Source organism: Elephas maximus, chromosome 21, assembly GCF_024166365.1.
Source record: "Elephas maximus indicus isolate mEleMax1 chromosome 21, mEleMax1 primary haplotype, whole genome shotgun sequence".
Taxonomy (NCBI): Eukaryota; Metazoa; Chordata; class Mammalia; order Proboscidea; family Elephantidae; genus Elephas; species Elephas maximus.
The window spans coordinates 53,341,101-53,353,168 of NC_064839.1; the positions used below are offsets into that span (position 1 = coordinate 53,341,101).

Consider the following 12,068-nt stretch of genomic DNA (forward strand, 5'->3'; position numbering starts at 1 on the left):
TTTTCCCAGCAGAGCTGACCCTCAGGGCCCCAGGTGGCTTTCCTTCAGCTGATTAATCACAGGTCACTTTACAATCTGAAGAACAGGACCCAAGAAATAAGTCCATGCTAATTAATGGGGTGAGACCAACAGCAGGTAAACGGAAAACAGGAAATGTCCCTCACATGTTCTTTCAGGAATTCAGTGCTCTTTTCTCCCTGCCTGCAGGGAATTAACCAACACTGTGATAGCCCGCTCCCTCCCCGTCAGTTTTCTTTATGTGCTGTCTGCAGCTCTGGCTAAGGCAATCACTGAGGAGCCTGGGCTCTGCACTAAGGAAGTTAGATTGAAAATGGAAGGCAGTGGCTTTTAGCTGCGACTCTGACACGAGGATACTACACTGAGCCCCCTCTGCAGGGTGAGAAAGCAGGGCTATGATGGCTGGGCCCGGCGCTGCTCTCCCATGTGGGGTGGCCCAGAAAGTAGCCCCTCATCCATAGGAGCCTGGTCGCCATGAGTGCTGTCACAGACAGTGCAGGCTTAAATGGACAGTGCAGGCTTAAACAAGACAACAAGGACCAGATCTCAGGGAGTACAGGAACCTCAGGCACTATGACCACAGTGAAGGTGGCTACAGTGTCCCTGGTGGAGGGCTGAAGTGCCTGGCCTGGGTGAGACAAGGGAGGGGCTGACACAGGGACTAAATGGACCAGTGTTCTCACTGAGTAGCTCTGGGTGGAGGAGGGGACATGCTCAACCAGGCCCTTGGGACAAGTGAGGTGACAGGTGCTGTTAAGTCCCCACCACACAGATGAGGACACAGGGCTCAGAGTGGCGCCTAATGTCCTGTGGGCCCAGTGGCTGACTTAGGCTGTGACCCAGGGCTGTGAACCAAGGGGTCGGGCCCGTCTGGTTCCTGCACCCCTGGCACTGGCATTGGAGGTCAAGGCAGGTTGGGGAGGGTGGGTAGAGGGTCCCTTCTCCCAGGCTCCCTGGACATCCAGTGTGCATTGGCGGCAGAGGGTAAGTGAGGTTCCAGGCCACTCTTGCCTGGCACTGTGGTCCACAGACACCCGGTGTGGACCCTACGCCACGAGGGGTGAGCTGAGTGGCTTTTCTGGGACATCTCATTTCCTTACAGGTGATAATAGCCAAAGCAGGCATCCTTGTCCCTGAGGCACACAAGGCTTCCTGGATTCTAAAAGAGGCTGGCAGCGTGCATCACCCCATCACTCATGCTTGCTGCTGCGGAGCCCCATGCCAGAGGGGTGGGGGAGGGCACTGGCTGAGGCCAGGCAGACTTCACGGACTCTGCTTCCCTGGGCCTCAGTTTTCCTCAGGGAGTATGGCATGCTGCCCTGGGCTCCCCAGAACCACAGTGTGTACCAGCACTGAATGTGGCCCCAGGCAGGCCTGCTCCAACAGCTTTGGCCTTAGCTGCAGCAGCCTGTTTAGGGTCGCACAGGTACTTCTCCCTACTTTCCAGATGAGGACACCGAAGCTCAAGGGAGGGGAGGCTCCTGCCCACAGGTACCCGGCTATGGGGTGGTCACAGCAGTCCCTGAATGGCTGGGCCTTTTCTGGGTACCCCCCAGTGCCCCTCGATTGGGAAAGAGAGACACACACCCCACCCGTGATCCAACCAGCTGTTCCCAAGCAGAACAGCCCTGTACCCTCCCCTGGGATGGGGAGAGCCAGCAGGTGCCCAGGGTGACCTCCACTTTACAGTAACACCTACGCACACCCTGGGTTGCGACAGCAGCAGGGAGGGCGGTGGGACATCAGAAAACAAAGGGACTTAGTAACATTTTGTTTCTTTTATGAAAAGAAGAGCCCTAACAGGATAAAATGTTAATGTTCACTGACTTCGGCTGATGAGTACACAAAGCTGTATTATTCTCCAGGGTGGTGGTCCCTTTTTTCTTAATTTCAAGGAGTAATACCTTCTTGAATAAATCACCCAACTTCTCTGGGTCCAGTGCTTTTGTGGCTATCATGGGAGAGGGGGTGGTGCTGACTCTCAGCTCCACCCAATTAGTGCCACAGCTGTAATGGCTGCCTGGCTTCCCGAGGCTTCAGTTTCCACACTTGCAGGGTGGGATGATAGCACCATGAGCCTGGCTAGGATGCCGGAGGCCTGGTGGGGAGAGGGAGGGCCTGTGTGGAGAGCAGAGACACTGGGGGAACAGGAACAGCCATATGGGGGGGCTGCAGGACACAGCCAGACCAAGACACTCAGATCACGGCTGCACTGGCTGGGAGGGGGAGCTGTCACCCCAGATAATGGTGGTTGCATCGCTCAGAGGCAGCTGGGCCAGGGAGATAACAACCCTCCCCGGGAGGTGCTGCGCCTGTGGGTGAGCAGACAGCCATGCAGTCAGCCCCTGGCTCACCCCACAGGCCCGGCTGGGAGGCTGTCCTTCTAAGTTTGGTTCTTCCTACCGGGCAGGCTGGCAGGGACACCGAAGATAGGTGGGAGAGTGGAAGGTGCCGCAAGGGCATGTGGGAGGGGCCCTGGCCTGCCTCTGCGGCCTCCTCTCTGCAGGGTTCATCCTCCCCAGGGGGTGTCTCCTGTCCCTCTGCTCCTCTGCCCCACAAAGATCTCCACTCTCTGCGTAAGCCTCAAGGGCAGGGCCTCAGATGTCATCCTTGGTCCCAGCTCCCAGCTGGGCCAAGCATCCAGGAAAGACCTCATCAAGGAACCCCAGCCTAGCCTCCTGGGCCTCTCTTGGCCACCACTGTAGCCTCAGAGGGGGCTCTGGTCACAGCCATGGCCTGCACGTGATGTCTCTCACTAATGTGTCACTTCAAGTGCACACGCCTGTTTACAAGTGAGCAACAACCACACCACACCGCCCACCCCCCTCATGGGAGCCTGGGACCAGGGCCTGCACACTTCGGCTGCTTCCCTCTCAGTCTCTCTCATCACTGAGGACCCACAGGAATGGCCCTAGGTTATGGTGTGAATGAGGGAGACCCTGCAGTCTCTCCTTCCCCCACTTCCCCCAGCATCCCTGAGTAAATGCTGGGGCACTAACTCACCAAAAACAAACCGGCCCATGAAACTCAAAGCCCACCCTCCCCGGTCTTTATAGGAAGTGAGCAGTTTTCTGTATGTGACTTTCAAGACCAACATTCAGAGGCCATACGTGGCTGCACTGCCCTGCAAGGGGCCCAGCTATCAGAACCAGCCAGGAAGGGCCGAGACTCCAGGTGGACCCTGTTACCTGGACTCCACTGCCATTCCCCCACAGGCTGCAGACAGCCTAGAGGAAGTGGTCGCTAGCCTGGTCCCCCGAGTATACCAAAACCCTACGGCTGGCACCAGGCCATTGAGCAGTGCAGCTGACCACCACGACCATGGCTGGCTGATTGATCCTGGCCCCCAGCTGGGCCTGCTCAACCTGGGGCTCAGCACTGAGAACCACCAGGAGATTGTAACCTGAAACAGTCTATTGGGGGCAGGGGGCTTAGAGGGATCAGAGGGCTCCCCAGAGGCAGAGGAAACAATGTGTGCAATTCCAGTGTTGCTCCCAGGAAGAGCTGTGCAGTGACAGTCCAGACGAAATGGAAAACCTGCCCCAAGCCATCACCCATGCCTGCTGATTCACAAACTTTCTGTGAAAAGTTACTCACAGACATGGCACAGCCGCGTGACCAGTCCTTTCCAATTTCTAACTGGGCTGAGTCACATCTGACCACACAGCTCTCTCCAGTGGGTGCAGGGGCCTGAGTGTCCACGCATGTCTAGATGGGCTGACATGGTTACATGCAAACATGCAGGGAGCAGCAAGCATGGCAAACACCAGATGGGTCCTCACACGACACTGAGTCCTGCAGGGCAGGGAGCATACTGAGGGTTCCTGAGGTTCCAGAAACAGGGGTGACCCTACCCAGACTGCACATGCGGTTCGGCCAAGTGACCTGCCATGTCTGAGGCTCTGCTTCCTCATCCGTGAGCTGGGAGTGCTGCCCCTAACCCATCATCAGAGCCAGTGTACCTCCTGAGGACAGAGCTGTTGTGGCACGTGGGACTGGTGACAGGAGATCCCACCCTAGAAAGGACACCCACAGCATCCCACCCAACCCTCCAAGAGAGAATGTCTCAGGCTCCTGAACTGTTCCTGCTCTTTCAGCCCAGGTTGCCCAGGAGAGTGCCAGGCCCAGCAGGCCCGAGAGCCTTAGGCCAGTCACACAGCTCAGGGACCAAGCCAGGGCCAGCGGGCCTCCTACGGCTGCACTGGGCTCTTCTAAGCTGACACAGACCAATCGGGTACCCTGGAGCAGACAAGCTCAGTGGTGGTGACCAGTCAAGGGGGTACACGTGTAGTGCCAAACCCCACATTGGCCTTGGAGGTCGGGGCCAGTGCCAGGTGAGCCCACAGGTCAGGGTGGGCTGTAGGCCGTGTCCCTGGTACAGTGACTGCGGTGCTACATGGGCCACACTGAAAGCAACACACACATGGAACAGTCGTAGTTGCAACAGGAGTTGCGCTCCGAGATCAGGGTGACTCAGCACAGCAGGGTGCCAGCAGCATGCTCCCAGAGCCCAGTGGGAAGTTGGGTGGATTCCTCACATTGCTGCAGAGCTGGCCAGGGAGGATGGGGCAGGGACAAGCCAAGGCTGCCTGCTGGGAGCATCTCTGGGCAGATGGGTGTGCAGGTAAGACCCTCCATTCCGTCTCCCTGCCTCAGACAGCTTAGGATGGGCTACCTGGGGCCGCCGACTTCCTGGGCAGGAACTGGTTGCTTGGACCAAGGAGAGGGTGGGGGCCTCCTGTAGGGGTATCGGGGGGTGTACATGACTCACTCAGACTGATACCAGTGACGCTACCCATGTGGGGAGGAAGACAGGGCCTCTGGGCTCAGGGCACACACCAAGTCACAAGGTCTTACACAGACACAGGGCCACATCTCTGAAAGGGTGGTCACCTGGGGCCCTCGAGGGCCACCAGCCAGCCTGATATCTGCTCCTATACTCGCCAGCATTGATGGCTCCACTCTGCACTCTGGTGGGAGATGACGTGCTCCACCAGCTGGGTCTGCTCTACGGCCCTCACAAGAAGTCTGGCACCACAGTCGGCATGAGACATGCTGCTCCATTGCTTCCAAGAGGCACTGTCTGAGACATGTCCAGACCCTGACTACCCAGGCAGTGGTGACTGTCTGAGCCCGCAACAGCCAGCTGGGGCTGCAGCACCGTCCCCTCAGTAACGCGGCCCTGTGTCCCCCCACCCAATCACTGCATCAGTTTCCTACCTGTAAGAGGGGGTGACGATGACAACACTTATTTCAAGGGCTGCGATGGGGTGCATGTATGTAAGCAGGTATGTGTCTGAGCACATGCCAGCCAGCACCCAGAACATGCTACGCACCCTTCGATGCCCCAGACTCCACCCAGAGCCAGGCAGCAACTCAGGGCATCCCATGGGATCATCACAGGGGCTTCGACCTAGCATCTACACCTGAGTCACGTGCTCTGTGAGGCCATGGGTCTCCAGCATCCCATGATTGCATGGCAGGTCAGGTCGGGAGGTTCCTTGTGCTAGTCAGGAGGGTGGATTTCTGCACTCAGCTCACACGCAGGACTCTGGAATGCCTGGAAATACCTACAGCCTCTGCCTCATCCAGCCAGCCTGACCTTGACAGCTGGCTGGTGTCTGAGACCCTCAACCTTGCACAGGTTTACACGGCCTGCTGTGCCAAGCCTGGCTGGAGGCATGGGGGGAGGTACAGTACAGACCCCCACACCACTGGTGCTATTCCACCTCCACCCAGCAGGGACAGAGTCGGGTGGGAAGGTGGGCGACTTCTGCTGGGAAGTTATGGAAACCAACCGAAGGCCACTTCCCCACACCGACTGGTCTTGGATAAAAATGACTGCTCCTCAGATAGGCCCCGAGTCGTTTCTTCAACTCAGCATAAGGAAAGTAGCTCACTCAAACCCTCCTTCCAGTAGCTTCTCTTTAGGCAAAGGACTTGGTTACGCCCAGAGCTGTTTTTCTGAACTGGAATGGCTCCCACTTACAGGGTGCCTGTTCTGGGCCAGGCTCACGGCCACGTTTTTATGTAATGATCTTCCTCAGACACCACGTGCCCACTGCACAGGGGCAAAAGCTGTGCCCCGAGGCCAGATAAACTGTGTGCAACCACGCCCGGGCCCCCGTGAGAATCCACTCAGGTCGGGGTGACTTCTGTCGCTAAAACAGAACTGGGTGTTGCTTGAAATTCAAGTAAATGTTATGGGGTATAATCCACATAAATGCATTCCCACACCAAAGGCCACATGTCATTTAGAAAAATACCACGTAGGTCATTCCGCTCACCTTAATTTCTAACTAAAAAAAAAATGCTAAAAGGACACTCAAAGGAAAGGACCCCCCCGTTAATTCTGAGCTGCAAAAGATTCCTCTTTTCATTTTTCCTGTCAGCAGGGTTATTCTAAGCACCAAGGCCAGCCCATTTCATAAGACAAACTTGTAAAAAGCAGGAAGAAGCTTTTTGTGGGATGTGTCCAGGGGCCTGAAAAGGAGCTCAGCCAGCAAAACAAGAATTCTGTTCTAGAACCTGTGACTCCTGTGTCACCAGGACCGCGGCCCGCTCAGGCTCCGGAGTCTGGGATGCAGACCCCAAAAACCTTCCCACAGCACACACTGCTGCAGGGTCTGGGGAAAGTGTGGTACAGGTGCCCTTTTCTGCTTCAGGAAAAATTCTAGAACCCTGCTTGGCAACTCTGCTCTATGCACGAGTTAAAAAAAAAAAAAAAAACTCATTGCTGTCCAGTCAACTTGGCTCATGGTGACTCCATGTGTGCGCAGTAGAACTGTGTGCCATAGGATTTTCAATGGCTGTGACCTTTCAAAAGCATACGGCCAGGCCTTTCTTCTGAGGTGTCTCTGGGTGAGTTCGAACCTCCAACCTTTTGGTTAGCAGCTGAGTGTGGACCACCAGGGACTCTCAAGTAAAAACCACCCTCCAACTCTATGGCCCTTTGCTGCCTCAGGAACAATGTTCACAAGCCTCAGGGAGGCATCCCAGGCCACACGTCCAACCTCTCCGCCCAGGCCTGCACTGGTCTGGTGCCACCAACCCTCAGGGCTCCAGGCTGCTTCTACCGCCAGTAGTACCCAATGCTACCAGCTCAAGGACGCCTGCTCAGGTGCCCCGGTAAGAGGAGTCTCTCCCACCCTGGACCTCCCTAACCTTCTCCTGCACCTGAATCAGTGTACCACATAAGGGTCGGCCTGGTGCCCTGCTAGCCGTAGACAAGCCTAGCTCCTCTCTAGATCTAGTGCTGAGGGTGTGGAGACTGGAGGCCTCCCTTCTGTCGATCCTAATGCGACCCTTCCAGACCATGTATACCTTTCTGTTACTAAAAATCCCCCTTTTATCGCTGAGAAAAATCTTCAAACCATGAATTGATATTATCCTCTGAAATTGCCTTTAAAGTAAATAACTGTTTAGCTAAATTAGTAAAGAATGTTCGCCATGAGCATTGCGCTCTTTTAAAGAATTGCCTGTGAGATCAAAAGGAGCCCCGGTAGTGTGGTGGTTAAATGCTTGGCTGCTTACTGAAAGGTCAACGGTTCAAATCCACCAGCCAGCTGCTCCACGGGAGAAAGACGCGGCAGTCTGCTCTCATAAAGATTTACAGATTTGGAAACCTTGTGTGGCAGTTCTACTCTGTCCTATGGGGTTGCTATCAGTTGGAATCAACTCAGTGGCAATGGGTTTGGTTTTTGGTTTATGAGATCAAACTGTCCACAGTGACTCTAAAGCACAGGTGAGAAGCTTAGGGGGCAGGGAGTCTAAGTCAATGGTGGCGAAAAAATACGGGCAGAGACAGCAAGAACAGTGACACAACGTGAAGAATGTAACCCAGTGTTATTGAATCATACACGCAGAAACTGATGAATGGGTGTTATGCTCTGCTGTGTATATGTTCATCAAAATTAAAATAAAAAAGAGAAAACGCACGCATGCATATACACGTGTGCAGATGTATGGGTGTATGTACGAACATATGCACATAACATACACACACAGGGGTTCAGAGAAAAGGAACTATGCATGGCTGACCGACACAGGAAAAGTGTCTCCTCACTCCTACTGAAAGGGGTGCTAACGCAACTGAGACTCAGGGTCCTCACCTCTTGGCCCAGCAAATACCAAACATCCGACAGCAGAGTATTGGCAAGGGTTACAGGGCCTATCCAAAGGCTCCACCTACCGAGACCTAAAAGGCCAGTTTGAAAGCCACTTGAAATGGTTTGATTCTAACTGAATTATAATTAAAGGCCATGTTATCACTTTTATCATCAAATGAATTCCAGGGACATGCAAATGGGTTCGGGCTCTTTGGAAGGCCTTTGGCCACGAAAGTAGAACCCACGCACACCCTCTTGGCTCCAGCAGTATCCCCTCTGGATACCTAGCCATGGAAATTACTAGAAATTCCACTTCTGCCTGTTTGGTCGAAGCTGGATGTACAAAGGTATTGACCGCAACACTGCATTTGGAACCCCCCACATGTCCTTAGGAAAATCACAGGAAATGGTTATTTGGTTCAAAAGCCTGAGGTGCAAGTCTATTTACTGCTGTAGAAACATCTCAAAATCATTTAAGGCTTGAAAAAAAAAAAAAAGGCACGGTGGGGGACAATTTGTACGATAAGATTCAATTTATGTTAAAAAAAAAAGCTAGCTGTATATTTGTAGCAGAGAAAGCTCTGGAAGGACCCACTCTGCCCTGTTAGCCGTGGCAGCTCCAGGGAAGAGAGTGAGGGGCATGTGTGTGCTAAGGCTTTCATGTCTTACTTTCCACACTTTTGTATGGTTTGAATTTTTAAATGGTGATGTACTCATGCATGAATTGATTTTTAATTACAAAAAGAAAATTAGATCCTCCTCCCACCCCCAATCAGAAATCTCCCCTCCTTTGGCCAAAGTAGCATTTCCCAAGGCTCTTCCCCGGCACCAGCAGAGAGAAGGCCAAGGCTCAGTACTGAGTGGTCCATTTTTAACAAGTATGCAGGCCTTTAAAAATACTGTCTCTGTCTTACATCCTAGGCTGAAACATTAAATAGCTAGCAATGACAAAAACTGGACAATCAAAATTCTCATCGTGACAAAACAAGTGAACTGAGTAATCCCTTTAAAGGGTTTTTCCTTTCCTTGCTGAGCCCAAAGAAACCCATCTCCAGTGCCCAATGAAAGCCGCAGGTTTGCCCAACTCCTGTCCTTTGGTGGATCAACAATTTGTAGATTTGGACCAAACAAAAATTGATTAATCGGAGATCCACACCACTAAGATGCCTCCAAAGGCCAGGAATGTTCCCCTCTACCCTGGTGCGCTTATTCTGGGTACAGTTCCAGGAAAGCTTCTGGTCCCAGCCCTGGGCATGACAGGATGCAGAGATGGTCTGGGCATATAGGAGTGCAGGGATGAACAGAGCCGCCCTGAGTTTTGCCCGTCTGCATCCATGAAGTGATGGACTCCACCTCATAGTTCCAAAATGCCTCCCACACCCAGCACAGCGCGACACAGATGGAATCACAGTCACCACACTACAAAATTCCAACAGCTGAATGCCGGAGTGTTCCAGCACCCACAGGTACGGCCAGTCAGAAGCCACATACTCACCAAAACACCCCCAAGGAATGCACAGCCCCCTCGATCTCACAGCTACTTACTCCAAACAATATGTTTAGTCCCGCGACCCTGAATTTATACTCACTTTCAAGATTCAGGCAGGTTCCTAAAGCAGGTGGCAGCTCTCCGCACAGATTAACAAATCTAAGTTTGGATCTCCTCAGGGATCCAGTGTAAACTTGGAAAAGTGGGGCATTTCAGCCTTTCAAACCTCCTTAGTGGCTGCCCAAGAGATTGGCTTGAAAATTGCCAAAAGCCAAAAAAATCACATGGCATTTGGTACAAAAGATTTTTTTTTCCTGAAATCTCAGGAAAAAACTTTTGCAAAGCAGCAATTCTCTCTGGCCTGGTTCCACGCCTAGGAACATATTAGGACAATGACCAGCACATATTATGGCCATGCCAGGCACCTATTAGAACAAGCTCAACAACATATTATCACTACATCCAAAGCTATCTCTCAGCACAATTTAGGACTCCCAAGCCCACTAACCACCCACCCTGCCCTGCAAAACACACACACACACACACACACACACACACACACACACACTTCCTCATCTGCAGGCAAGCACCCCTCTCTTCACTACTACGCAACCTTCGGTAAGATTCAATATTTCCGCTTACCAAAATGAGCCATCACTACTAGCCACATAAAACATTATCACTATTGTTCTGTTATGAATCATCCTGTGTACCCAATGTCTCATAGGCCAGCTTTGATTCATGAATGAATAAAAAAATTTTTTTTTAAACAGCAATTTCCTTTTCAACAACCAGTCAGCCCTTTGGAACTCAAACAAGCAACTCCATGTGGCAGCAAATATTACTTCACACCTCCAGCCGTGAGCTCAGTGAGGCCAGGCAACGTGGCGAGCATCAGAGCAGGGCCCCTATGGTGGCTGTCTCACCGCGCGCTCCCGGCAAGCCAGAAGACAGGCAAATGAATGAAACGCACGTGACTTCGGATCACTGACCCTAGTCTAGAGCTGCGGGGCTGCGGAGTTGTCTGGGGATGCAGGGATGGCCTGAGGATAGTCCAAGGATGCGGGGCTGGCCCAAGGACGCAGGGATGGTCCAGGGGTACTGGGATGGCCTGGGGATGCCAGGGAGCAGGGATGCTGAGACGGTCCCGGTACGCAGGGCAGCGCGGGGATGCAGAGATAGCCTGGGGATGCGGGGAGGGCCCGGGGACCGCGAGTCGCGCGCTCCCTGTGCCCAGGGCCGGTACTCACGCACGCAGAGGCAGGCCACCAGCTTGGCTGCCTCCTCGGGCACCGGGCAGGTGGGGAAGAGCGGCTTGAGCAGGTAGGTGGCGAAGACTAGCGCCACGATGTACTGCGAGGAGGGCCGGATGATGAGCAGCTCGATCCAGAGCTTGAGGAAGGCGGGCAGCGAGCCGTAGACCTCCAGCATGTAGGCATAGTCGCCGCCTGACTTGGTGATGGTGGTCCCCAGCTCGGCATAGCAGAGCGCGCCCACAATGGAGAAGATGCCGCACACGGCCCACACCACGAGAGCCAGTCCCGGCGAACCTGCCTCCTTGAGCACGCCAGTAGGCGTCACGAAGATTCCCGAACCGATGATGGTGCCTACGATTATGGCCACGCCGTTGAGCAGCGTGATGGAGCGCTGCAGTGTCACGTCCTGGCTGCCCGCCGCCCCGGCCGCGCGCCGTGCCGCTAGTATTCGCTCCCGCGCCTGCCGCTCCTCCTCCTCGCCCGCCGCCGGGGCAGCAGACGTGCGGCGTTTCGGAGCAGCGCCCTCCATGCCGCCGCTTTCGGCCAGGCCGAAGAGCACGAGGCGGCGCCACCGGAGCCGGCGAGCGTCAATACGTTAAGTTCACCCCCCGGCCGGCAGCTCTAAAATACGCCATCTGGGCCCGCCCACACTAGCCCGTCCGGCTCTCGGCCCCGCCCACCACCGAGGCCCCGCCCCCGCCAAGGCCCCGCCCCGCCTCTGCAGCTACACGGCCTGGGGCTGTGCCTCGGGCACGTGGAGTCGGCGTGCAGGTCTGGCCCGCGTGGTCCCGGAGCCCCCGACTGCAGGTGGGTGCCCGGTCGCCTCCCGGGCCAACAAGGCCTCAGCCCCAGTGCATCCCAGCCCCGCGCCCTCCTCCCGGGTCCCCCGGGCGCGACCCCCTTCCTGGCCATGTGGGAGATAGACTGAGGTGCTAGGGTCCCACAGTCCCGTTCACCTGGCCTGGAGGGTATGAGGGTGGACACCGACGTTCCTCCTTGGGGACACTCGCAGTCCCGAGGGAAGAAAACCGCTGTCCGCGCTCTGGGCACTGGCCGTGGGGTGTGGGAGAGAGCCTGGGGGAGGGGCTGGGCCGATCCGGCGGACACCGCAAGGTATCTTGGCGCCCACTGCATAGAGAGAGCAGCAGGGGGAGGTGCGGCATTGGGAAGGTAAAAAAAAACCTGCGGTAACTCGGG

General features: G+C 54.9%; 1 protein-coding gene across 2 annotated transcripts in view; it reads right to left on the minus strand.

Moving 5' to 3' along the window:
* Positions 1 to 11,501, minus strand: part of SLC7A5 (solute carrier family 7 member 5) — a 32,307-nt gene extending 20,806 nt beyond the window's left edge. Inside the window, exon 1 of one of the 2 annotated variants that reach the window (XM_049864293.1) lies at positions 10,866 to 11,500. In XM_049864293.1, coding sequence (XP_049720250.1) covers positions 10,866 to 11,400 — 535 coding nt within the window. In that variant the 5' untranslated portion in view covers positions 11,401 to 11,500. Of the gene's footprint in view, positions 1 to 10,865 lie in introns of both variants that reach the window. The other variant, XM_049864292.1, reaches the window with a different exon arrangement.
* Between the last annotated feature and the right edge of the window lie 567 nt (positions 11,502 to 12,068).